Source organism: Mirounga leonina, unplaced genomic scaffold (genome assembly GCF_011800145.1).
Source record: "Mirounga leonina isolate KUSES-001 unplaced genomic scaffold, KU_Mleo_1.0 Mir_366, whole genome shotgun sequence".
NCBI lineage: Eukaryota > Metazoa > Chordata > Mammalia > Carnivora > Phocidae > Mirounga > Mirounga leonina.
Genome location: NW_023270709.1, coordinates 27346068 through 27371226, shown reverse-complemented (window position 1 = coordinate 27371226; position 25159 = coordinate 27346068). Strand labels below are relative to the sequence as shown.

The 25159-nt window shown below is 44.0% G+C and overlaps 2 protein-coding genes and 3 non-coding genes across 5 annotated transcripts in view; 1 reads left to right on the top strand and 4 right to left on the bottom strand.

Annotated features, from left to right (window-relative positions):
- The window catches only part of LOC117997523 (histone H2B type 1-C/E/F/G/I), an 881166-nt gene that overhangs the window by 421762 nt on the left and 434245 nt on the right, over nucleotides 1-25159 (bottom strand). The gene's annotated exons all lie outside the window — the stretch shown is intronic.
- TRNAT-AGU lies at nucleotides 3416-3489 on the bottom strand. Its single transcript has one exon. It is a non-coding gene; the product is annotated as a tRNA-Thr (tRNA).
- TRNAV-UAC lies at nucleotides 6509-6581 on the top strand. The gene has a single exon. It is a non-coding gene; the product is annotated as a tRNA-Val (tRNA).
- On the bottom strand, nucleotides 17151-17224 carry TRNAI-AAU. The gene has a single exon. It is a non-coding gene; the product is annotated as a tRNA-Ile (tRNA).
- PRSS16 (serine protease 16) overlaps nucleotides 20678-25159 on the bottom strand; it is an 8323-nt gene continuing 3841 nt past the window's right edge. The window contains exons 8-11 of the mRNA XM_034985853.1: nucleotides 24626-24916; nucleotides 23724-23865; nucleotides 21625-21804; nucleotides 20678-21546 (exon numbers count right to left, since the gene is read on the bottom strand). Of these exons, the coding sequence (XP_034841744.1) occupies nucleotides 21377-21546; nucleotides 21625-21804; nucleotides 23724-23865; nucleotides 24626-24916 (783 nt within the window). The 3' untranslated portion in view covers nucleotides 20678-21376. The remainder of the gene's footprint in view (nucleotides 21547-21624; nucleotides 21805-23723; nucleotides 23866-24625; nucleotides 24917-25159) is intronic.

Below are 25159 nucleotides of genomic sequence, written 5' to 3'. Positions count from 1 at the left end.
CCGCTGCTCGGAATTGCAGGCATTGATACGCCCGTTTCCTGGGTGCCCCAAACCTAGACATTTTCAATGACTTTTCTTTTAGTATATTTTCACTCACGACGAATTTATTTCTCCTTACCCTTTTGGTTTGTTAAAATGGCAATATGGAAACTCCGCAACTCACCGCCGAAGGGACCTCGAAACCAGAGCCCAGACCCCTTCCCAGACCCCTTCCCAGACCCCTTCCCAGACCCCTTCCCAGACCCCTTCCCAGACTGCGGCAGGTCGCCTCGGGCCCTCAGGGCGTGTGGTCTGCTGACCTTGAGAAGCGGGACCACCGCCGCGCGCTGGAGACCTCCCACCCTCCCGCCGGGGCCAAGCGGGTCTGGGGGCCTCCGCCGGGCGGGGGCGCGGCCTGGGCCCAGCTTACTGGGGGGGGGGTGACAAAGGGGTGGCACGACGACCCCGTGTCCCCCCGCGGCTCTGCAGCAGCAGGGCTCAGTGACCGGAGGCAATGGGCTCAACAGATGGCGCGCTTGCCTGGTTTCTAATTTTCCTCGTCCTTTAAACTGACGTCCCTCGCTCTTTCGCCCCTTCCCAGCGCTTCCCTGAGGGATCTAGAAGGTGCTCACTGCGCAATGACCTTTCCTTTGCTCGGACCCGTTGTGAGAGATCCGTGCGTCCGCACGGCTGACAACAGCGACTTGGAAGCCCCCTCCTCACCAGGAACGGTCCGGTGGCCGCGTGGCAGGAACGGAGGAGAGGCCGTATTTCCTAGATGGCGAGACCTCCAGTCTCCTTTCTTTCTTCTGACATCAAGTCGGCAGCATAAATGATCGTTCACTTTTCAATAAGTTGAGTAGGCGTTTATCTTAAAAGAATTGATGAGGGGCGCCTGGGTGGCTCTGCCTTCGCTCAGGTCATGATCTCAGGGTCCCTGGATCGAGTCCCCCATCGGGCTCCTGCTCAGCAGGGAGTTTGCTTCTCCCTCTGACCCTCCCCCCTCTCATGTGCTCTCTCTATCTCATTCTCTCTCTCAAATAAATAAGTAAAATCTTAAAAAAAAAAAAAAGAAGAAGAAGAAGAAGAAGTAATGAGTAGCCCACAATGTGCCCAGTGCTGACCTAGGCTCTGGAGGTACCAGATGTCCTGAAAAATTGGGCAGGCCTGGGGTACCAAAGGGCACCTGCGCTGATTATTATAATATGATTGCACAAAATAGGTTAATTATTTTTAAATTGCCAAATGAAACCACAGAGATAAATGCTCATGCATTTTCACAGAAGCATAGAAACGGGGCAATTTTCCAACTCCTAATGATTAGAAAAGGCTTTCAAAAGAAGTGATAACTGATCTGAGATTTGATAGAGGGAAAGAAATACATTGGTGGAGGAGAGGTGGAGAGAAGGGGCATCTGGCAATGGGAGCAGTATGATAAGTCATGGGTCAGAGGAGATGTCATGGGACCTAGGAATAATGAGGATACATTCACTTTAGTCAGTAGAGAAATAGGATTTCAGTTAAAGACAAGACACTTCAGTAAAGACATATTGGTGAATTTCCAGATCTTATTTGGGATCAATTTGTAGAGAACAAACACTCCAGTTATTTAAGCACTCACCTCTCCCAGCAGTGTTTCATATCACTGTTTATCACCTTTATTTCTTACAGTAGCCAGCTTTCCACTCCAAGAGATCTATAAAACAAATCTTCTGACACACAACATTCCTCCCAAATGGCTCACAAAAGGAGAAATCAGCCTGTTACACCACTATGGGAAGAAGCAAGAAACTAATTGAAATGAAACCCATTGTTTGAGAAAGGTTGTGCACCATGAGTGGGACAGAGATCATGATAAATAAAAGTATTTCTTAGAACTCTGAAGAAATAGAGCACATAAACAAGAAAATCTCAAGTCTCGGGGTTTATTTATTTTTTATTTTGCCCAGGTTTACTATTTTTTAGAGTTATGTAACTAATAAATGCACCAAGAGTTTTCAGGTTTATACTTTTATTTCCACTTGCCTCCAGCATTTTTTAAAGGAATTTTGTGTGTTTTGCCATTAATTCTTCTTTTTTATCCTCTTCTCTTCCTTCCAAAATTTCTGGTATATCCTAGAGTCCTTTATCACATGAAAAGGAGAGAACAGTTATAACACTACTTGATTTACACTAATTTATATTAGAATTTTTACCTTGTTCTTTGCTTTCATTTCTTTTGAATTGGATTTGACAAAAGGCAAATGAGTAAACACAACCCCAGGCTTACTAATGGGTGTGGAAAGTGGCTATAAACATATAAAAGAATAGAACTCAAAACCACAACCACTGAGGTGCTGGGAAAACTGGACAGCTACATGCACCAGAATGAAACTAGACCATATTTACACCATCCACAAAAATGAACTAAAAATGGATTAAAGACTTGAATGTAACACCTCAAGCCATAAAATTCCTGGGAGAAAATACAGGCAGTAAGTTCCTTGACATCAGTTTTAGCAATGTGTTTCTGGATCTGACCCCAAATGCCAAAGAAACAAAAGCAAAAATAAACAAATGGGGCTACATTAAACCACAAAGCTTTTGTACAGCAAAGGAAACCATCCATCAAAATGAAAAGACAACCTACTGAATGGAAGAAGACATTCTGGTGGTGATCACTGTGTAGTGCATACAGATGGCTAATTATAATGTGCACTTGGAAGGTATATAGTATTACATGCCAGTTTTACTTCAAAAAAAAAAAAAAGCCACAACCATTGAAACGATCACTAAGTCACTAGCCTTTCTACACAGAATAAGGTCCATGTACCAGCAGAATAACTATCAATCACCAGGGAGCTTGTATAAAGACTGAATTTCAGGCCTCATCAGAGATGTAATGGATTAAATCTTTCACTTTAATGGATCACCAGGTAATTCATGCGCTCACTAAATTTTGAGAACCATGTGCACTATTCGGTGGGCCAAAAAGCTATTTGGTGCAAAATTGGGGCTGGAGGAGGGGAAAATAGCTATTCAAGGAGCCATTCAAGAAAAATAAATGTGGACAATGTTCTAGTTGATAAAGATTCTAGGAGGCAAAAATAATTAAGACAGTCAGAGAGATCACATAAAGCCAAAGTGGTGAGTGCCTCACATTTGATCTCAAATGGTAGAAGACCAAGAAGCAAACCTCACTTATCCTAGGCAATTCCAGTGCTCAAATCATAACAGTAGAACAAGCTCTCTGAGTTTTTCAGTTCTCAGCATAGATATTTTGGTTTTTCTATCACTGTACTATTGGGAAAGATTTTGTTGTTGTTGTTGTTGTTTTTTTTTTTTTTACGTAAGATTCTTCATCTAATGCTGTCCCTCCCACTCCTGGGGCTTTAGGGATGTAAATTCAAATTATCTCCAATTCTCAGACTACTAAATTGCAAAAGCTCACATTGGAAGGCCCCGCTGGGAGTCGAACCCAGGATCTCCTGTTTACTAGACAGGCGCTTTGACCAGCTAAGCCACGGAGCCCACGACAGAAGGTGGCTCACTTGCGTATAATTTGAGGGTGACTTCACTGTTCCGTCTGACTGCTGTGGTTCCCAAGAATTTTTGACCAACAGAAGTGCATCCAGACTAATTCTCGGGATTATTATCATTTTTTTTAATTCTCAGGATTTTGATCAAGTTTTCTTACTTTCTCCTGAAAGGTGCCCAGCAGTTATACACTGTGCGGGGAAGAGAGACTTCCTCAGCCCCTGGAACCCTTGGAACAGGCAGCCAGACCATTGTCCTTCCAGGAGCGTTTACAGCTCCACGCGGAAGATGGATTCAGCTTGGAATCTGCAATAGGGAGACAATGGTGCTTCTCGGCTGCACGGGCTCAAGCAATGCGGATTGCCCCGAGGCTTTCCTGGAGTGACACATAAATCACTTGGCAAAATGCAGTTTTCTTCTTTTTGTCGCTAAGCGGTTGCTTTTGAATCCCACGTGAAACTGACCATTTTCTGTGTTTGGAGCCTGGTAATTTGCTGTAGCAAAGGGGTGCATTAAAAATACACAGCGCTTCACATCTTTGGCTACTGTTACTGTAAAAAAAAAAGCATTACCTTACAAAAAAGAAAAATGCTTGCTGCTATTTATTTTAAAACAGTGTGGCAGATAAAGGCATGAAAAAGGAAAAAAAGAAACAAGGTAAGAATTCAGCAAGGTCTGTCTGACTTATTTCACTTAGCATAATACTCTCTAGGTCCATCCATGTTGCAAATGGTGATATTTCATTCATTTTTTATGACCAAGTAATATTCTTGTGTGTGTGTGCGCACGCGCGTGTGTAATATCTTCTTTATCAGCTCATCTATCAATGGACACAGGTTGCTACCATATCTTGGCTATTGTAAATAATGCTGCAATAAACTTAGGTGTGCATATATCTTTTCAAATTAGTGCATTCATTTCATTTGGGTAAATAGATAGCAGTGGAATTACTGGATCATAGGGAAATTCTATTTTTAATTTTTTGCGGACCCGCCATACTGTTTTCCACAGTGGCTGCACTGATTTAAATTCCCACCAACAGTGCAGGAGGGTTCTCTTTTCTCCACATTCTCACCAACACTTGTTGTTGCTTATCTTTTTGATACTAGCCATTCTGACTGGGGTGAGGTGATATCTCACTGTGGTTTTGATTTGCATTTCCAGGATGACTGGTGATGTTGAGCATCTATCTCTTCATGTGTCTGTTGACCATCTATATGTCTTCTTTGGAGAAATGGCTAGTCAGGTTATATAGGATTTTCTACATAGAAAATCATGTTATTTGTGAATAAAGAGAGCTTTATTTCTTCCATTTCAATCTGCACATTTTGTTTTATTGTAGTAGCTAAGATCTCTAAGTCTTTCCTTGACCAGGAAAAGTGAGAAAGAGGACATTTTTGCTTTGATTTAAATCTTAGAAGGAAGCATTCAGTCTTTCACCATTAAGTATGACATTGGTTGTAACTTTCTCTTTCCTTTTTTTTTGTAGATATCCTTTATTTGATTAAGGAATCAAAGCTCCCTTCCATTCCTAATTTGCTGTGAATTTTTATCATGAATGTATGTGGAATTTTACTAAATACTTTTTCTGCCTCTATTGATACGATCATATTGTTTTTTGTATTTAGTTAGCTTATTAATATGTTGAATTAAAAAAATATGGTGAATTGCCCTGATTGATTTTTGAATGTTAAAACAGACTGGGATAAATTTCATGTAGTAATAATGTATTATCCTTTTTATATATTTCTGAGTTTGATTTGCCAATATTTATTTAGGGATTTTTTGTGCCTATATTTAAGAGAGATGTTGGTCTATAGTTTTCTTTTAATGGCTTTGTCTCATTTTGGTATGCATATTTTAATATATATCCTAGAGGTAAATAAGTCCGTTTCTGTCTGGGACCATTGGAGAGTTAACCAAATATACGGGTTCAACACTAAGTGGAAATTTCCCACTGACAGACAGTGTTTCTATCACTCAGTGGCTCATGGCTGAACGGGTGTGGACACGTGACATGTAATGGATATGCCTTCCTCTCAGAGCGGATATTCTCAAATTCTGTCTCCTTCTGTGTCAATCCGCTGTTACTGCATAAGAAATCACCCCAAATATCACCAACATAAAACAGTTATTTATTCCCAAGAGACTACTGGTTGGCTCTGGGTCACTTGATGTAGGTTGGACTCAACTGGATAAATCTGATCTCAGCTGGGCTTGCTGAAACATCTGAGGATCAGCTGATAAAGACTCAGACTGGGGTAGAGGGAGAGTGGATTCTGTTCCATGTGAGTCTCATCCTCCTCATGGAGCTAGCAGACTGGCTAAAGCATGTTCTTCTGCCTACGGGAGCACAAAGAAACAAGCCCAATAGCACAAACATTTGGTTATGTCAAAGCCACTAACTTTCTATTAGTTAAGGCAAGACATATAAACAACCTCAAGACTCTCTCAAGAGTCTGCAAGTTCTAAACTAATTTCATAGTAATACTAGATATTGATGATGGGCTTGATGTGATCTTAATGAATGTGGTTTTTGATCTTGTGAATTGAGATGTAAGGTAGTTTCAGGACAAGGGGCAAAGGAGGAGTTAACGTGGACTGCTGCTAAATTCAAGGTTAGTATCCATGAAATATAAATGCACTTTTTAGTACCACAATGTCATCTCAAGAAGGGATTTTTTTTTTTTAACCATGTATGTACTGCTGTATCCCAGAGCCTTGAAAAGTGTCTGGAGTATAGTAAGCTCTCAATAAATATGGGTAGAAAAACAACAAATGTTGACCAGACTAAGAATGTTCCAGGAGAATGGAAATGGAGAAGTCATAGTACTCGTTAAGACTTTCAAGGTTGTGTGTGTGAGATGCAGATAGTTCATTTGTTCCACATAGCCTCCCTGGGCCAAGTTCACAGGAGTTAATTCTTAGGCATAATAACAATTGATACCTAATTCTGGTCTTCTTTTCTCACCTTGATTCTAGTAAGAGCTCTTAGGAGAGTAGGTTGTCTTTAGGTTCCATGGTGTAGTGGTTAGCACATCTGCCTTACACGCAGAAGATCCTGGGTTCGATTCCCAGTGGAACCACAAGGTTACCTTTGGCTTCCATTCAAAAGAAATTTGGGAGCTTCCCTTTTCCCTCCAGATACTGAGATAACCTAGGGCCCAGTGGGTTGTGTCCTCAGTTTCCCCTTCTGGACACTCACTTGACTGGGCACTAAGTGTGGGGCCACGCTGGCTTGCACTATCAGAGGATTTCTCTGCTTTTCATGATGGCCAGGGAGAAAACAATTACGAGCAAGGCCTGATCAACAACAAATATGGATACTTTAAAATAGTACACAGCCAGGGCCTGATTGAAAAGATCATTTTAATTCTGTAGTAGTTACAATGTTAAGGATTTGTAATTGCAGAAACAGCATCTACTTTGACAATTTTAAGCAGTAGAGGTGGAGAAATGTAGTTAAAGGAAACCCCACTTGTTTGATCTCAGAAACTGGAAGACTCCAGTTTTCATGTAATTCGACATGTGCGGTTTCCCACAGAACCAGATTTTAAGGAGGGTAGATCAGACGTTCTTTTGGGGTTTTGTAAGGAAACATGAACATTCACATGCTTGTGGACAGAAGGTTGCTACAGTACCGATGTGAGAAAATTTGACACTGTTAAATAAAATGGAAAGCACCCCCCCTTTATTTTTTAAACACTATGTAATTTTTAAATGTCTCATAATTTGGGGAGTGATTTAAAACCTGAGGCTAGTAATAATCGCTCAGATCTGAATTTCCCAACATACTGAAACACACGCACACAACAATAAAGCCATACCTTCTCCCCGACTAGAAGAGAGAACACTACAAACTTCAGGTTACTTGTCAGGAGAACTATAAACATCCAATCCAAGCAGACCTATCTTTCGGGAGCTCCCAAAGGCAAGTCTCTGCAGAGATTGGAAGAAGGTCCAGAAATCCATCTAGAAGTAAGAAAATGGCAACTGAGATCCTAAGAATCAGGTAAAATTCCCCTCCTCTCAAATAGAAATTCCACTCTGAGTGAGAAAACACGAAAAGGGCTCCTGGTAGATCAAAGCACAGTCTACAGGGAAGGAACGTGGACGTCAGCCAGAAATAAGGCAGTGGCCACACAGAGGAAGGACCAGTGGGTGAAAAGAAAACAGGAGGGAGAAGCTCCCTTTGGAGATTGGTTGGTAAAGGAAAAACAAAGAAGGGGATTCAAAATCCTGCAAGGCCAAAGGAGACAAAACTCCGACGACATAGAAACTTCTCCCCGCGGACCCCTACTCCCTCTCCCAAAGACATTTATTAAAGTTACTGTATTTTTATGTAGGGATAGAAGAGGTTGGTCTTGAGCTAGGAATTGTGTAAATTATCCTAAATCTCTTCACACAATATCTGAATAAACTTATACAAAACAACTATAAGAAAACACAAAATCAGAATATTTTAGCTGTTGAAAAATCTTCCAAAAATGAAAAAGCAGAAGAAAAATTTAACACAGCTCCCGTTTGAATGAGATATTTCCTTTTTTTTTTGCATTTCAAAAGCAATTTTAATGAAAATATACGAAAACAAATGTACAAATTTATATCATGACATTACTGAGTATTAATAACTATAATTTTATACTGAAGAAAATAATCCACTAAAATTAACACAAAGTTTATTTTCTGAAAATCAAAAACCACTTGTGCATAAATAAATAATATTATAAAAAACTATATTCTAAAAGTATAACCTAGTTTAAAAGTATAGTATTCACCTAGTTAACCTAGTTTCAAAGTGTAGTGTTTCTCAGGAACAAATACATTTTTTTTAAGATTTTATTTATTTATTTGAGAGAGAGAATGAGAGAGAGAGCACATGAGAGGGGGGAGGGTCAGAGGGAGAAGCAGGCTCCCCGCCGAGCAGGGAGCCCGATGCGGGACTCGATCCAGGGACTCGATCCAGGGACTCCAGGATCATGACCTGAGCTGAAGGCAGTCGCTTAACCAACTGAGCCACCCAGGCGCCCAGGAACAAATACATTTTGATTATACTATTTTCATGTATATATCATTTCCCAATAATGTGAAGTGGCTATAAGTATTAATCATATAATAAGTATTGAGTAAAGAGCCATTTTAACTTAAGCCATTATTTTCATATAAGAAATATTCATGACATACAATAATTTCCTTTTTTTAACATTTAAAGAAAATTTTACACTATCACTTTAAGACTTCATAGAATCTCATTTACTGAAGGAAAAGATAAGCTGCACCAATAAACTAAAGTGAACATAAATAACATTATATACTTGTTAAATATATGTTGCATTTAGTAATTAAGAAAATCTCACTTTGTGGTCCTTTTATTTATTTCATCTTTTTCCTCTTTGATTTTTATTTTTTTAATTTAAATTCAATTAGTTAACATATAGTGTATTATTAGTTTCAGAGGTAGAGGTCTGTGATTCATCAGTCTTATATAATACCCAGTGCTCATTACATCACATGCCCTCCTTAATGCCCATCACCCATCCCCCCACCCCCCTCCCCTCCAGCAACTCTCAGTTTGTTTCCCATGATTAAGAGTCTCTTACGGTTTCTCTCCCTCTCTGATTCCATCTTATTTTATTTTCCCCTCCCTACCCCTACAATCCTCTGTTTTGTTTCTTAAATTACACATACGAGTGAAATCATATGATAAGTGGCTTTCTCTGATTGACTTATTTCACTTAGCATAATACCCTCTAGGTCCATCCATGTTGTTGCAAGAGACATTTTCAAACAAGCATTTTTGGATTTTCAAAAAAATCACTTTAACTTAGAAATGGAAGAAATGAAATGAAAGTTGGTTGAATGTAGAAAAAAATGCAAGAAAAAAAGAAAAATCACATCCGAAATGAAGACTATATTACAAGGCACCCAAGGGAGAATAAATTTACAACACAAATGTTTGGTAATGAGAATGGAAGAAAGAGAACCTGCTGAGAAAATGAAAAGGAGATAAAGAAAGGAGTAAAATGGGTCAGATAAAAATGATTTAAATAAAAAGCAGGCAAAGAAATTCCAATATACGAGTAATTGGAGTTTCTGAGAGAAAGAAAAATGGTCAATAAAATACAAATAATAATTAAATCTATAATCCCAGAAGTTTCTATAAATAGAAGAAGCCTAGCATCAGACTTCTGAAGAACAATATAAAAAAATTCGATTAGCATGAAAAAAATAGAAGAGTGAAGCAAGAATTCTATATCTAGCCAAGCTGAGATCTTCAAGAATCAAGACTATAGAAGAGAGTTTTAAATATGCCCATCCTGGACTCTTCTTGCAGAGTATATGATAGGATGGGTTCATTTAGTTAAGAAATAAAGAAACTTCATTGGATGAACATTTAATATATTTAATTGTAGAACTACGACTAAAATAAATGCAAGGGCAGAGGTGGGGGCATAATTTTAAATGTTTCTATTCTGGCACAAAAGAAATAATGCATGTAAAAATAGGAAAAGAAGGGAAAGGAAAGAGGAAACAAAATAAATGTACAGACCACCACATAGACAGTAAGCAAGAGTGAATGGCCAACAACAACAACAACAAAGCTGGGGAAAAAACAAGTTAGATAGGGTAAATAAATGGGGGAAACAGGAGGATTAAGGTAACTGCTAGGACAAAAATTCAAACCATCCTAGATGTCACAAGAAACTTTTTAAATGAGAAAAGAAATATCAAAAAAGAAATACACATTATAATGACAAAATATGACAGAGTTAAGAACAAATGTATCAATCATATCATTAGATATTAATGGGCTTAAGTCATATGTTAAAATGTTTTCAAATTGGCTCGCAGAGCAAAATGTAACAATATATTGTTAAGAGGTACATCTAAAGCGAAATTGTTCAGAGAGAAGAAAATAAAGAAATGGGCTACACTACATCAAAAACTAATGGCGTACTGTATGGTGACTAACACAACATCATAATAAAAAAAATACGTTCATAAAAAAAAAAGGAGCAAACCATAAAAAAGCAGGGTTCATGATCTTGACATGTGATAATTTTGAATTCAAGCCCCCCCCAAATTAAACATGACAAAAGAGATCAGTTTTGAAGGTTAAAGGCTATGAATCCAAAAAAGTCAGAACACTTATACATAGTTACGTACTAAAGAATGCACTAACTACATTTATAAAATAAAAATTACGGAAGATATAAGAAATAGGTTTAAAAGCAGGAATAATAAAGACTTTAAAAGGACACCTTCAGCACGAGCAAGGTGAAGTGAACCTAAAATAAGAAAGGATAGAAAGAACCAGGGCAGCATAATCAAGAAGGTAGACTTTCTGGAACCTCGAATAGAGAATATGCATTTTCCCCAGGGAACATTGACAAACATGGTGACGCAGCATGTCCCAAAGGGGCGTCAATGCAGAGGGGGGCCATTAAGCAGAACAGTTACAGCCCCCACTCCGGTCCTACCCCGAGCCGCTTTACAAGATCAGCCCGGCCCTTGAGGGGTCTTCTGCCACGTGGAAGCTCCGCTTTGAAACAGGGCGCCAAGACGGAGTAGACACTGGTCTCCGTCTGGCACAGGGCTCCTGGGGGTAGGGGTGGGGTGGGGGGCGTCTTGGGAAAGACCAAGCCATGACTGGAAGCTGGGAATTTTCCGTCCTACCCTCCGTTCGCTTGAGAAGGGAGAAGGGCTAGAAATGGAATTAATGATCGTGCCGAGCTGATCATGAAGCATTTATAAGATCCCCAAAGTGGGGGTTCAGAGCGCTTCCAGGCTGGTGAACAGGCGGAGGTGGGGGGGGCGCCCCGGGACAGGGCGTGGAGACCCCGTGCCTTTCCCACACACCCCATCCCGCCCGCCCTTTACATCTGGGTGTTCATCCGCATCCTTTATCACATCCTTTAGTAAACTGGTTCGCTTGAGTTCTGTGAGCTGCTCTAGGAAATTAAGGGAACCACAGGAGGGGGCCGTGGGAACGTGGGATTTTAGCCAAATCGGGCAGAAGCTGTGGATGACCTGGAGACCTCAGTGCGCTGGGAGTGTTGTGGGACTGAGCCCTTAACCCGTGGGATCTGAACTCTCTCCAGGTAGATAGTGTCAGAACTGAGTGAGATCGCCAGCCCCCCACTCGGTGTGCCAGAGAACTCCTTGTTGTGGGGGAAGACCTCCACACATTCGGCGACCAGAAGCACCAGAAGGGGGGTGTTTTGTATGAGGAGTAAAAGAGACCCGCAGGGGAAAGACTCACAGTAAGGAAGAACGGGACTTCCTTTACACAGAAATGAACAGGGAAGTTGGGCGTGACTGCTGGAAGTTGGGCTTAGCTTCCCAGCATTGCCAGAATCCCCGATTCTCTTCAAGGTGCTTCTATCTTTTCCTGTTAATAAAACAGATCGGAGAGAGTGGGAGCTAGGTTTATCTGCTGGCAAATACAGAATAAAATAAACCCTGGGTTGTTGGATTATAGTTGGAGACATCCCTGTGAAATCATGGTTCTATCTATAGATAGCTAGCTATCAATATTGAAACAGACATAGATATGCACATGTACGTGTGTGCAGATTTCTTGTCTCCATCGGTGAGAGGGCCTGGGGGCAATGAGCTTATTGAGAACCTAGAACTTGATTTCTAAAAACCGTTCCCTGGTAAGAGCATCCAGAGCTCCTTTGAAAAATAGCTGATCTCAAGATTGGGGCCCCCCAAATTACAATATAAATGTGGGGCTTTTTCTTGTCCCCCAAATTAAGAACTTCCTAAAAAATGATGATACATGTCAGAAAGACACAGAAGTTGGTTTGAAGGGTCCACATCGGCCAGATTTGTAACAATCTGAGCATCAAAATACATGATTAGTGATTATAATTCTTTGAGCAGGAATCTGTGCATTCATTTGAGATAGGTAGACAGACAGACGGGTGAGAAGGGGAAGCTCTTCCTTATAATGGAATTTCAAACAATCCATGTAAAAAGAAAAATAGGTTTTTTACATTGTTGATTTGAAATGATTGCAGGAATAATTGATTCATACTAGAATTATGAATGGATGCCAAACTAGTAGGTACAACTTTGAGGAAGATGAAGCTATTTACATAGTTCTCAAAGACTGTCCACAAATTTCTTTTTAAAATACTGATATTTTTTATTATGATAAATTATACATAACATAAAATTGATCATTTTAACAATTTTAAGTGTACAGGTCGGTGGAGTTCAGCACCTTCCTGTTGCTGTGCACCCATCACCAGCATCCACCTCCAGAACTCTTTCATCTTCTCCGACCGAAACTCTGACCCATGAAACACTAACTGCCCATGCTCCTCCTCTCCACCCCAGCAGCCAGCTCTCTGCTCTCCCTCCCTGTGATTTTGACGGTTGCTAGGTGCCTCATATAAATGGAATCATCCACTATTTTCTTTTAGTGACTGGCTTATTTTATGCATAATGCCTTCAGGTTTCATCTATGTTGTAGCAGGTGTCAGAATGTCCTTCCTTGCTGGGGCTGAATAATATTCCACTGTATGTCTATAACACCTTCAGTTTATCCATTCATCTGTCAGTGGGTACGTGGGTGGCTTTGTGGTTCTGGCTATTGTGACTAAAGCTGCTGTTAAATGACTGTACAATATCTGTTTGAGTCCCTCCTTTCACTTCTTTTGGGCAGGCACCCAGAGTGGAATTGCTGAAGCATATGGCAATTTTATGGTCAATTTTTTGAGGAATCACTATACCGTTTCCCCCAGAGGCTGCACCATTTTATATTTCCACTAGTAATCCCTAAGCGTCCCAGTTTGTCTACATCCTCACCAACATTTGTTCTTTTCTGTTTGCTTTTTTTTTTAAAAAAAATAAGAGCCATCCTAATGGGTCCACATATTACTTTAAAAATATGCATAGGATAGCCATATAGATTAATGGGACACAACAGAGACTTCAAAAATAGAGGTATACATATAAAATAAATTGACTTTTGACAGAGTTGTAGATATAATGGATGGAAGAAGAACAGTCTTCAAAAAAAAAAATAGTGCTGCAAGATTAGGATAGCCCTATGGAAAAAAAAAATTAACTTTGATCTTTACTTCAGTATATGTAAAAGTTATAGTATGTGTGAAAATTAGCTGAAATTAGATTATATACCTAAACAAAAGCCTAGTTTATGTAACTCTGAGAAAAAAACATAGAAGATCATCATAACCCTGGAGAATATCTTTGCATGAATTATAAAATACAAACATCTGATCAAATGTTCTCCATCAAAAGTAAGGAAATGAAAAGGCAAGTCACAGACTGTGAGAATATTCAGATACATAACTAAGAAAGGACATGTATCCAGAATATATAAATACTTTTACAACTCAGTACTAAATGACAAAACCCAAGAAAAACATGCGCAAAAGACTTGAACACACACTTCAAACAAGAAGATATATAAATAGCCAATAAGTATATGAAAAAATACTAATTATCAGTTATGGCAAATGCAAATTAACACCACCATGAGATAATACTTCAAATCCAGTAGACTGTCTAAAATTTAAAAGTCTGACAATATCAAATGTTGGAGAAGTTTGGAACAAATGGAACTCTCATAAAGTATTGTTTGGAATGTAAAATGGCGGTACCATTTTGGAGAACATTTGGTGGTTTCTTATAAAGGCAAACATACATTGACCAAAAGACCCAGCAATTCCACTCCTAGGTATTTTACCCCAAAAGAAATGAAAACATATGTGATGGTTAACTTTATGTGTCAACATGGCTAGGCCACAGTATCCAGATATTTGGTCAAACATTAGTTTAGATGTTGCTGTGAAGATATTTTTCAGATGAGATTAATATTTAAACCAGTGGACTTTGGGGCACCTGGGTGGCTCAGTAGGTTAAGCATCTGCTTTAGCTCAGGTCGTGATCAAGCACCAAGCAGTGCTCCCTGCTCAGCGGGGATTCTGCTTCTCCCTCTCCCCCTGCTTGCACTCTCTCTCTCTGTCAAATAAATAAATAAAATCTTAAAAAAAAAACCCCAACAAACCAGTGGACTTTGAGTAAAGCAGATTATCCTTTGTATTGTGGGTGGGCCTCGTCCAATCAGTTGAAGTCCTTAAAAGAAAAAAGACCTTCCTTTCCTGAGGAAGAGGGAATTCTGCCAGCAGACTGCGTTTTGACTGGAGCTACAACATCAGTTCTTTTCTGGGTCTCCATTCTGCTGACCTACCCTGCAGATGTGGATTTGCCAGCCTTCACAATGGCCTGTGCCAATTCCTTAAAGTCTCTCCCTCTCTTTTTCTGGAGAACCCTGACTAATGCAACATATGTCCACACAAAGATTTGTTCCATTAATCTTCACAGCAGCGCTCTTCATAATAGCTAGAAATGAAAACAGTGAAAATGTCCATTTATATGTGAATGGAAAGCAAATGTACAGATGTATCTGAATGTACAGATGTATCTGTACAATGGAGTACAATTCAGCAATAAAATGGAATAAGCTACTGATACATGAATGAATCTCAGAAATATTGTGCTGTGCACAAGAAGCCAGGAGCACAAGAGTATATAGTCTATGATTTATGAGATATTCCAGAAAACACAGAACCATCACGACAGAAGGAAGATCTGTAGTTGGTTGGGGCTGGGATGAAGGTATAAGTCTCGGGAAGGGGTATATATCAGTTTCCCATTGCGGTTGTAACAAGTCACCACTAATTCAGTAGTTTATAACAACATAAACTTACTATCTTACAGTTCTGGAGGTCAGTCTAAAATGGGTCAGCAGCACTGCAATTCCTTCCAGAAGCTCTAGAGGGAAATTTGTTTCCTTGCTTTGTCCAACTTGTAGACGCCACTGGTATTCTTTGGAGAATAGCCCTGCGTCTCTCCAACCTCTGCTTCTGGGTCATGTCTTCTGTGACCCGGACTCTTCTCACAGACCCTTGTGATTACATTGGACCCAATTCAGATAATTCAGGGTAATCACTTCCTTTTAAGATCCTTAACTGCATGTGCAAAGTCCCTTTTGCCAGGAAAAATAGCATGTTTGTAGACTTCAGGGATTAGGATGTGGACGTCTTTGGGGGAGGGCATTATTCTTACTACCACAGAGTGGCGCGAGCCAAGCTACTCATGGTGTTTGACAAAGTCCAAGTATGGGGGACGATCCTGAAAACAGGAGACTCCACAGCTGGCTCCTGCTATTCTCTTTCATTTTGTTTATGGCAATCTTTATAATTGTGGGACTATTTCTGGGCTGGCTCCTGCTATTCTCTTTCATTTTGTTTATGGCAATCTTTATAATTGTGGGACTATTTCTGGGGTTTCATGATAAAGTGACTACTCATCTTAGTTACGCCTATCTAAGCAATCATAATGAAACTAATTCCACGAAGAATTAGTTTCTCTAGAACGAAATAACAAGACGGTCACGCTCTGTCTAGCACCTTTCTCTTTGCGTACTGTTTTTTAGTTTTAGCGAAAGCCAATAAGCAGAAATCAATAAAGGTCATGTTAATCATTACAAAGGAAAAATGAAAGAAGGCTATGGCTGTAATCCAGAAAATGATTTAAGATTTGGAAAAACAAAAATATCCTAACATATAAATAAAGTTCCTGCGAGGCTGTCAGGAGGAGATGCTTGCAACCTGATCCTGTGTCTGCGTCTCCTCATTCGCTGACGCCGTCCTTTCCTACGAGAGACCCACCCCGGCGGGAGCTGGACTCCGGCAACAGAGCACGAAGGAACTTTTGGGGATCATGGAAATGGTCTCTACTTTGCCGCGGTTGTACTTGCGTGTATAAATATGTCAAATTCTGTGCTTAAAATGGGTGCATTTTATTGCATGTAAATCATCTCATAATAAAGCTGATTTTAAAATAGAAGAATCAGAATCTTATACTAAGTGTTTGAGTTTCTGCTTTTTTCACATAACAATTTATCTCCAGCATCTACCAGACACAGAATAACAACTAATTATCACATTCTAAAGAGTGGAGAGATTTAAAAAAAAAAGTTAAATAATGCATGATTTTCTTTTGGGGTTCTTTTAATGCTCAGTTTTGGCAGAACGTGCTTTGGCAGAAGATGGAGGTCATCTTCCCCCGTGCTCTCAAGTTTCCCAAAGCGTCCCCCGTGCACATTCCCTCCATCAATGACGCAAAAGGTTAGAACATTTCAGATTCAATTTCTGAATATGTCATCCCTTTGGAAAATAAGCTCTAACGTTAAAAAGCGACTTTTTCAGAAATTAAGCTTCAAAATAAAGGCAGTGGCCCGTGCGGGGATCGAACCCGCGACCTTGGTGTTATTGGCGCCACGCTCTAACCAGCTACCGAGAAAGAAAAAAAAAGAAAGAAAGCTTTCTTAGTCCTTACGGAAAGTGTAATATGAGCCAAAACCATTTCAGCTTTTTTTCAACACAAAACAGGAAATTCTCCAACTCTTCCTATCCCCCTCTTGCCTACTTTGCTCAATTTCCTTTAAAAATACTCTCCACTTTAGCTTTCGTCTGTTACTTCTTTAAAAAAAAGAAAACAAGAACAAGACGTTAGGCCAAAACAGCCCTCGCAAGAATTTTGGCTCAGCAGTGGTGTCCTCTGGGGACGACCCATGGGGACTGTGCTCAGAAACGGAAAAAGCAGCGCTCACGTGGCCCGTACGGGGATCGAACCCGCGACCTTGGCGTTATTAGCACCACGCTCTAACCAACTGAGCTAACCGGCCAACCGCCTGCTGGACCCCCCGATTCCGAAGATGTAAACAAGAACCGAGAGCACCACCGGTTCTTCAAATTGGCGGGGAGGGGGACCAAAAGAAAAACCTAGAAAGATGAACAATTTTTTTTTTTTTTTTTTAAATCCCACATCCTTCCTAGTTCGCGCTCCCCCACCCTGGATGATGGGAAAAGGAGAGAAGTTTGACATTTGGTTTGAATGAACGAACCCTCTCGCGCATCTCTCTCAAAACCCAATTCTGACCCGAAAAGATTCTGACCCAAGTCGCTGAGCGGGGCTACCTCTCTCCTATTTGTTACTGGCTTGTCTTTTTAAAATTGATTTCCGGGAATTCTTTAATCTGGACCCAGATCATTTGCCAAATGTATGTAGTGTGCATGTTTTCCTTCAGTCTTTTCCTTGTCTTTCCACTCCTTAATGTTTTTTAATGAGAATTTCTTTAATGAGAAGTTTTCATTCTGATGTCAATTTATCCCTTTTTGTGTATCTTACGCTATTCTTTTCTCCCTAAGAAATACTTGCCTACTACAAGGTCAGAAATAATTTTTCTGTTTTTTCTAGATATTTTATAGTTTTAGCTTTGTGTTTAGATCTATGATGCACTTGTATTAATTTCTGAGTATGGTATGAGTAGGGATGAGGTTACATTTTCCCCCCAAGCTCTGAAGCTCAGAGAATGCTCTGGAAGAGAAAACAGCCTAGCAGCACCCAACCCAGACCCATTCAGATGTCAGGTTGTGAAGAAGTTTGCAAGAGATTGAGAGAAGGTCTATTATTTATCCAACTGTTCTAGAATCATTTGTTTTAAAGACTTTTCTTCCTCCCTGATTAGCATTGGCATCTTTGTAGAAAAGTAATTGATCGTGTGTGTGTGTGTGTGTGTGTGTGTGTATGTATCTACTTCTGGACTCTGTCCTGCCTCGTTGATCTATTTGTGTACCTGTAATGCCCAAACCACATTGTCCTAATTATTGGAGCTTTATAGGAAATCTTTTGATGGGGTAGTACTAGTCCTGCACCTTTGTTCTTCTCTAGATTCAATGTGAGAGATTTCTGTCATGTTGAGAGTATGGTCTACAGAGGGTGCATAGACTAGGCATTTTGACAAGGCCCCTGGAGTTCTCACTTTGGGATAAGGTTATCCTTGCCTCCGCACCAGAGCAGAGACCTCCGAAGCAGATCGCCCGGGAAAGAAGCCCTACTTGATCATGTTTAAGGGTGGAATTTGCATGAGACAGACCAGGGGTCTTCAGAGCACAATGCTTCTACGTTCCTCAAAACTGTTTATCCTCATTAGAATTCAAATATTTTCTAGGATATAGAGCATAACTGGTAAACAAAAGTATAGGCAGGGGAACCACAAATTTACCAATCCTCCTGGTCCTGAGAAGTATTTTTGCAATCTTGGATCCAATTTTGCATTCTTTGAGCTTCTAGAAAAGAGAGTTCACACCCATATGGGTGTGTTTGCTGGGATGGCACAGCCCCTCTCTCAGGGAGTGGGCATTCTAGTGCGGAGGAGTTGAACAAAAATGAAAATAAAACAAGATCATTTCAGATAGTGCTGGTGGCTGGGAAGTTCATAAAACAGGTAATGTGACAGGGAGTGACTGGGACCTGGGAGCAGTCAGGAAAGGCCTCTTGGAGGAGGTGCCATTGGAGTTGAGCCTCCATGTTAAGAAGGAAGAAGTCACTTAAAGGTCATTAAAGGGGACGCCTGGGTGGCTCAGTCGGTTAAGCATGTGCCTTCAGCTCAGATCATGATCCCAGGGTCCTGAGATGGAGCCCCACCTCAGGCTCCCAGCTCAGTGGGGAGCCTGCTTCTCCCTCGGCTGCTCCCCCTGCTTGTGCTCTCGCTCTGTGTCAAATAAATAAATAAATAAAATCTTTAAAAAAATAAAGGTCATTAAAGGGCACAACCTCTGAGCAGAGGGAGCAGTTAATGTGAGGACTTGAGGTAGGAATTGGCTCTGGATGTTAAGTTATCAAAGAGGCCACGTGGTTGGCATGCAGTGTCGAGAGTAGTAGGAAGTGAGTTCAGAGGAGAGCTCAAAAGCCGAAGTATGCAGGGCCTTGTAGCCACGGGAGGGAATTCAGACTTTATTCAGGTTGTAGCTGGAAGTGATCTGAGGGTTTTAAGCAGAAGAGTAACATGACCCAATTTACCTTTTGAAAGCATCACTGTGGTTGCCAGGTAGAGAATAGATAGTGGGGGCCAAGTATGGGCCAGGGAGGCCAGGGAGGGAGAGCACCTCAGAATTGTCCATCCTTTTGTAACAGAGACTGATGCAGGTGGACAGTGATGCTGTCTGCACAGCAATCTTGGGTGAAAACAGTGGGCTGCCCGGTCACCGGCAGCCAGCCTGGTGACTCGGGCCACCCCAGAGCCACGATGCACCCCATGACACACACCCGATAGTTCAGCCTGGGCCCGCAGGCCCCCTGCCAGGCGAGCTCCGAGAATGCTTGAGGACAGAGCCTCGCACCAAACCCAAATGCGTTCGGATGTCAAGTTGCAAAGAAGTTTGCAAAGGAGATGGAGGGAAGCTGCATCCGGCCAAGTGGAAGGAAAACCAAGTGTGTGAAGCGTTGAGGTTAGACCCCATCCTTTCATTTCCCAACAGACAGTGAGCGCCCACGATGTGTCAGACCGTGGTGCACCAGCTGAACACATAAAGGGAGGCTCTGAGGCTAGACCCCAGCATGAGGGGCTATGGCTCAAGGTCAGTAAGCAGGACAGGGTAGCACCTGCTGAACAGGGCTGGGTTAGCTCTAAGCAGGAAAAAAGAGTTCGTCCTAAGGGTTTGGAGTCAAGATAGGCAAGGAGCGACTTCCTCACAGGAGCATGGCCTGTGGTTTCTCTTACCCCTTCTCTCATCCTGACTTGTCTTTACTTCGGCCCTTCCCAGCTCCCCAGAGATGTTGTCCCCCTGACTTGCTACTTCCTGCCCTCCCAAAGCCCGGGGCGTCCCTATCAGGATGTCAGAGTAGCATCTGGTGGTGGGAAGTGATGGTGAGTGAAGGCTTAGGAAGGAAGATTGAGAGAGAGAGAAGGAACTGTGAGAAGCAGGGACAGCTCAGGGTCTGAGGTCTGAGCAGGGTCTGAGCAGGACTTGGGCCCGGGCACATTGCTCTGACATTTGGCATTTAAAATACCAATATTCTTGGGGCGCCTGGGTGGCTCAGATCGTTAAGCGTCTGCCTTCGGCTCAGGTCATGATCCCAGGGTCCTGGGATCAAGCCCCACATCGGGCTCCTGGCTCAGCAAGGAGCCTGCTTCTCCCTCTCCCTCTGCCTCTCTCCCTGCTCATGCTCTCTCTCTCTCTGTATCTCTGTGTCTCAAATGAATAAATTAAAAAAAAAAAACTTAAAAAAAAATAATAAAATACCAATATTCCTTCTGCAGTGTGGGGGACACGGAGAGAAGACAGCTGAGTATGAACCAGGGAGCGGGGTCTCACGAGACACCTGATTTTCCGGTGCCTTGATCCCACACTTTGCGGTTTCCAGAACCGTGAGAAACGCCTAGCAGTGGCCCATGAGCCACCCCCTCTACAGTGTGTCTTCTCACAGCAGCCCGAACAGACTGACAGAGAAGCTGACTCCCACCAAGACTGCTGTGTTTCTGAAAGTAGGAAAAAAGTAAATCGATGTGAGATCGTTCCAGAATTCTATGACACAAAGCAGCTTTACAGAAGATACTTTAAACAAGAGCCATGAACCGATTAATAAAATGCTCTCTAAAAAATAAAATAAAAAACCCCAAATTCACAACGAGAATAATTCTCTGCTTATATTCATCCAACTCGTGGTCACACAACACACTTTCAATCAGGGGTGAGGACGTTTGTGGAAACAGGTGCTGAAGCCCACTTCCCGGAAATGGCCTCGTTCAACACGAGCTGCTTTCTCCCGTCCTGTGACTACGTCCGGGACTGAGGTGGCCACGCAGGGGGCGGCCAGGGTACGGGCCCCTCAGCCCCCGCTGCTCACCGGGCTCTCCTGGCTCCCCTTTGCCGGCCCGAGCCAGGCCTGCAGCTGCTGGAAGATGCTCTGCGGAGAGGCGCGCACAACCGGGACGGTCAGACTCCCGCCCCGCAGGGGGCGGGCACATGCAAATCGTACGCAAATGACATGCCAATCACCCGCGCCTCTGCTCTCTTACCTGGCGCCCTAGGCGGAGGCTGGGGGAGTCTGAGGGCCTCTTGGGCGCCATGTCCATGCAGTGGGACGCACCAGGGATGAGAAGGGCTGACTCCGAGGGTCCCGAGGCTCGTGTTACGCTCAGCACGTGCCAGGGGTCTGTGTCCCCTGGTAAGAAAGGGAAGAATGCTGTGCTGCCACCGGGCTAGTGGGGATCTGGGAGGCAGGTTCTGACGGCAGGCTCACCATTAGTGAAGAGCACCTGGGTGGCCCCCGGGGTCTGGCCGCCATAGTAGGAGTTGGTCTGGGCCACGGCCCGCGCGATGGATGAGGCTGAGAGCCCGAACACCCGCTCACATAGCTCTAGCTGGGAGGGCAGCGCTGGGAGCTGGGAGAAAGGGCATCCGGGGTCCTCACAGGTGACATCTGTGGAGGGAGATATCTATCAGTGTGGGGCCTACAGCCCTCCCCTTTAATAATCACTTACAGAGCTTTCCCTGGTGATGACCAAAACTGCTCCATACCCTCCCTTCAGTAAGTTCACGGTCCCGTCGTCAGAGAGAGACACCCCTGCCCTCAGACGGCGACCGCCCAGGAAGTCGTGTCTGTGATGGACAAGGCCTGGGGTAGGAGGAATCCCAGAGGGAGCATGACAGGCTCCAGGAAAGCACCTTCAGGAATTAGGAAGAGTGAGCCAAGCAAAGACAGAAAAGAGAAAGCCCCATAAAGAGGGGAGACAGCATGTGTACTCAGCTAGAGAGACAAGGGGACATGGGAGTGTAAAGCACAAACTGGACCACGTCTCCCTCGCTTAAAATCCCTAGCTCCCCCGAGCCTTCAGCCTACATCTAACTCCCTTAGCCTTCTACTCACTCACTCCTTTCTCCACCATTCATTGAGCACCTCCTGTATGCTCAGATGCCTCGTGAACCGTACTGGGAGCCCAGTAGCAACAGAGAGAGTCCCAGGCTCTGCGGTGACAGGACTCAGTGCAGAGGGGGAGATGAGCAATAAGGTCTGTATGATGAGACTGTGGGAAGTGCTAGGGAGAAAAACACAGAACTGTGGAGGGGGTAGAAGGGGAGGCCAGGAGGCAGACTTAGCTCCAGCAATCAGATAAGGCTTCCTGAGGAGGAGGCATCTTGTATTGAGACTTGAAGATGAGTGAACTGTGTGACGAGAGGAAGATGAGTAATCCAGGACAAGTGAAGAGTATGGGCAAAGTTCCTGAGGTGTCAGGAGAACTGCTATATCGGGGGGTCAAAATAGGTAGTCTTGTAAAAATAATAACAGTAAGTACTTGAGGAGTACGTGCTGTGTACCAGCGTTATTCTTAGCGTGTGACATATATTACCTCCCTTAATCCTGGAAATAGCCTTATGAGAGAAACACTATTGTTATTTCCATTTTACAGATGTGGAAACTAAGGCACAGAGGGAGAGCTTAGGTTATTTGCCCAAGTTTGCACAAGATCACATAGCTATGAAACGGTGAAGTTGGAATTTGAACCCTTTGCTTTAAACCATATCCTCATTGCCTTCAGGAGATGTGGAAAGGATCTGAACTCTGGGGTAGTGTACCCAGATTTAGCAAATAAAATTACAGGATGCCCAGTTACATTTGAATTTCAGATAAACAAACACTTTTTTAGTGTAAGTATGTCCCATGCAACATTTGGGACAGGCACTAAAAAAATGTTTATCTGAAATTCAAATGTAACTGGGCATCCTGTATTTTATTTGGCAACCCTACCCTAGGGTCACTGAGGAGCCATGGGTTTTGAGTAGAGAAAGGACAAAGTCGTATTTAGAAAGATCTCTCTCGACTCGGTGAGGAACTTGGATTGTATGGGTGAAAAGAGGGCCTGGAGACCAGAGAGGAGGCTGGGTCAGGGATGGAGGCAGGAGGGGCTGGGGGGCCTCCATGGGGACAGCAGAGCTGGGAATAGAGAGGGGGCTGAGGTGAAGAGCAGGCAGGGCTCAGGGACTGGCAGGCTGTGGGGACAAAGGGAAGGAGGCATGAGAAACACTGCCAGGGTTTCTAGAAGGTAACTAGGGAGCCGGTAGGGCCCTTCCGGGACTGGGACACGGACGAAGAGTAGATTGGCGGGATGATCACCCGTGTGGAGGGCTGTGTGTGAGAGAAGGTATGTGAGGGTGCCGTGCACACCCACACTCTAGGGGAGTGTCTACCCGCCAGCCCCACCCCTGCAGGCTAAACGAGGCCCAGGAGTCTGGCCAGTTGTCCAACCGAAATGAAAACCAGTCCAGACCCCCATGAGACAGCTCGTCCGGGCACAGCACAGAATGTCTGTTTGGGGGGTGAGGGTGGGGCCGGTCACTCACAGAAGCCGAACTCTGTACAAGTCTGGTACAGCCACTGCCGCTCGCCCATGCTGGACACGTGGGGGGCTGTGACCTTCAGTTGCGCCACTGTCTCTGCTCGGGAAAAGCTTAGACACCTCTGGCCCAGGCTGTGCAGGACAACCTAGGGGACAATACACACACAGACATACATGAATTCCTCCTGTCCCCCCAGCAAGTCAGGGCCCAGGGCCTGAAAGCATACATAGGTCCTTGCAAGTCAACGGTCAGAAGTCCGAAGAGCTGCAGAGTTCTGGGAGTCCGGGGTCAGAGCGAGTGGGTGCATGGGTCCCCGTGGGTTACAGGTACTGGACAGCTGTGAGACCCTGTGCAAGTGATCATCTCTTGGGCCTCAGTTTCCTCATCTGTAAGTGGGGATAAAAATAGTGCCTGTCTCCTAGAACTATTGCGAGGATTCAGTGAACTAATATATGTGAAGCCCTTGGTACAGCATTTGGTCCAGACAGCGCTGGAGAAGTAACAGCTGTTTGTAGCTGCGGATTCCGAGCTGGAATCCCCGGCTCTAGGGAGAACTCTGTCCGGAGGGCTACATTTCCTCCTTCCTTCTGTAAATGCTATTTGCTATGCTACGCATTTGCTACGCATTTGCTCTGCGCTAGACTCTGTTGCAGGCCTGGGGAAGTGGACAGAACAAGATGTGCAAAAGAGGTAACAGTCACAGTCGCTAACACCTGCAAACTGCGTGCTTCTCTTGACCGACTTCACTGCACCTCCCTGAGGGCCCAGAGGTGTCACCCCTATTTCACAGAAGAGGAAACTACGGCTCAGAAGGGTTCACGCTGGCCCAAGGTCAAGCAGAGGAGCAGGAACCCTTGCCGGCTGACCCCCCTCCCCCGCACCAAGCTGCGCGCAGGGCCGCTCACCTGCACTGCCCGCCGGAGCCCGAGGTAGGGCGCAGAGCGGCTGCCGTTGCTCCGGCCTTCGAGGAGGAGTCCGCAGAGCCGCCGCACGCTCAGGGGCACTCCCGCCTGCGCGTCGTACTGCACCACGCCCCCCACCAGGGCCTGCAGCGCCCCCAGCAGCTCTGCCTGGTCCTCGGTGCGGCCCAGCGACGAGCAGGCGCCCAGCTCCGCCCGCAGCGCCGCGCGAGCCCCGGGGCCCGCGCGCAGCCGCCGCTCCACTTCCGCGAAGGCTGCGGACGCCGCCGCCAGGCACTGCGGGGAGCGAGGGACCGCGCTGCTGAAGACTCCGGCCTGGGCCTCGCCTTTCCTTGCCCAGGACCCGCGTCTTTCCCGAGCGCTCCACTTTCTGGGAGCTCCCGCCGAGGCCGCGCCCCCGGGCGGGGCTCCTCGCGGCCGTCTCCCCGGGCCCGCCCCGCTGAGCCTCTTCCCCTGGTAGGGTCGTCCCCCCAACCCCCCCCCGCCCCGCGCGGAGCCTCACCCCCCTGATAGGGCCGT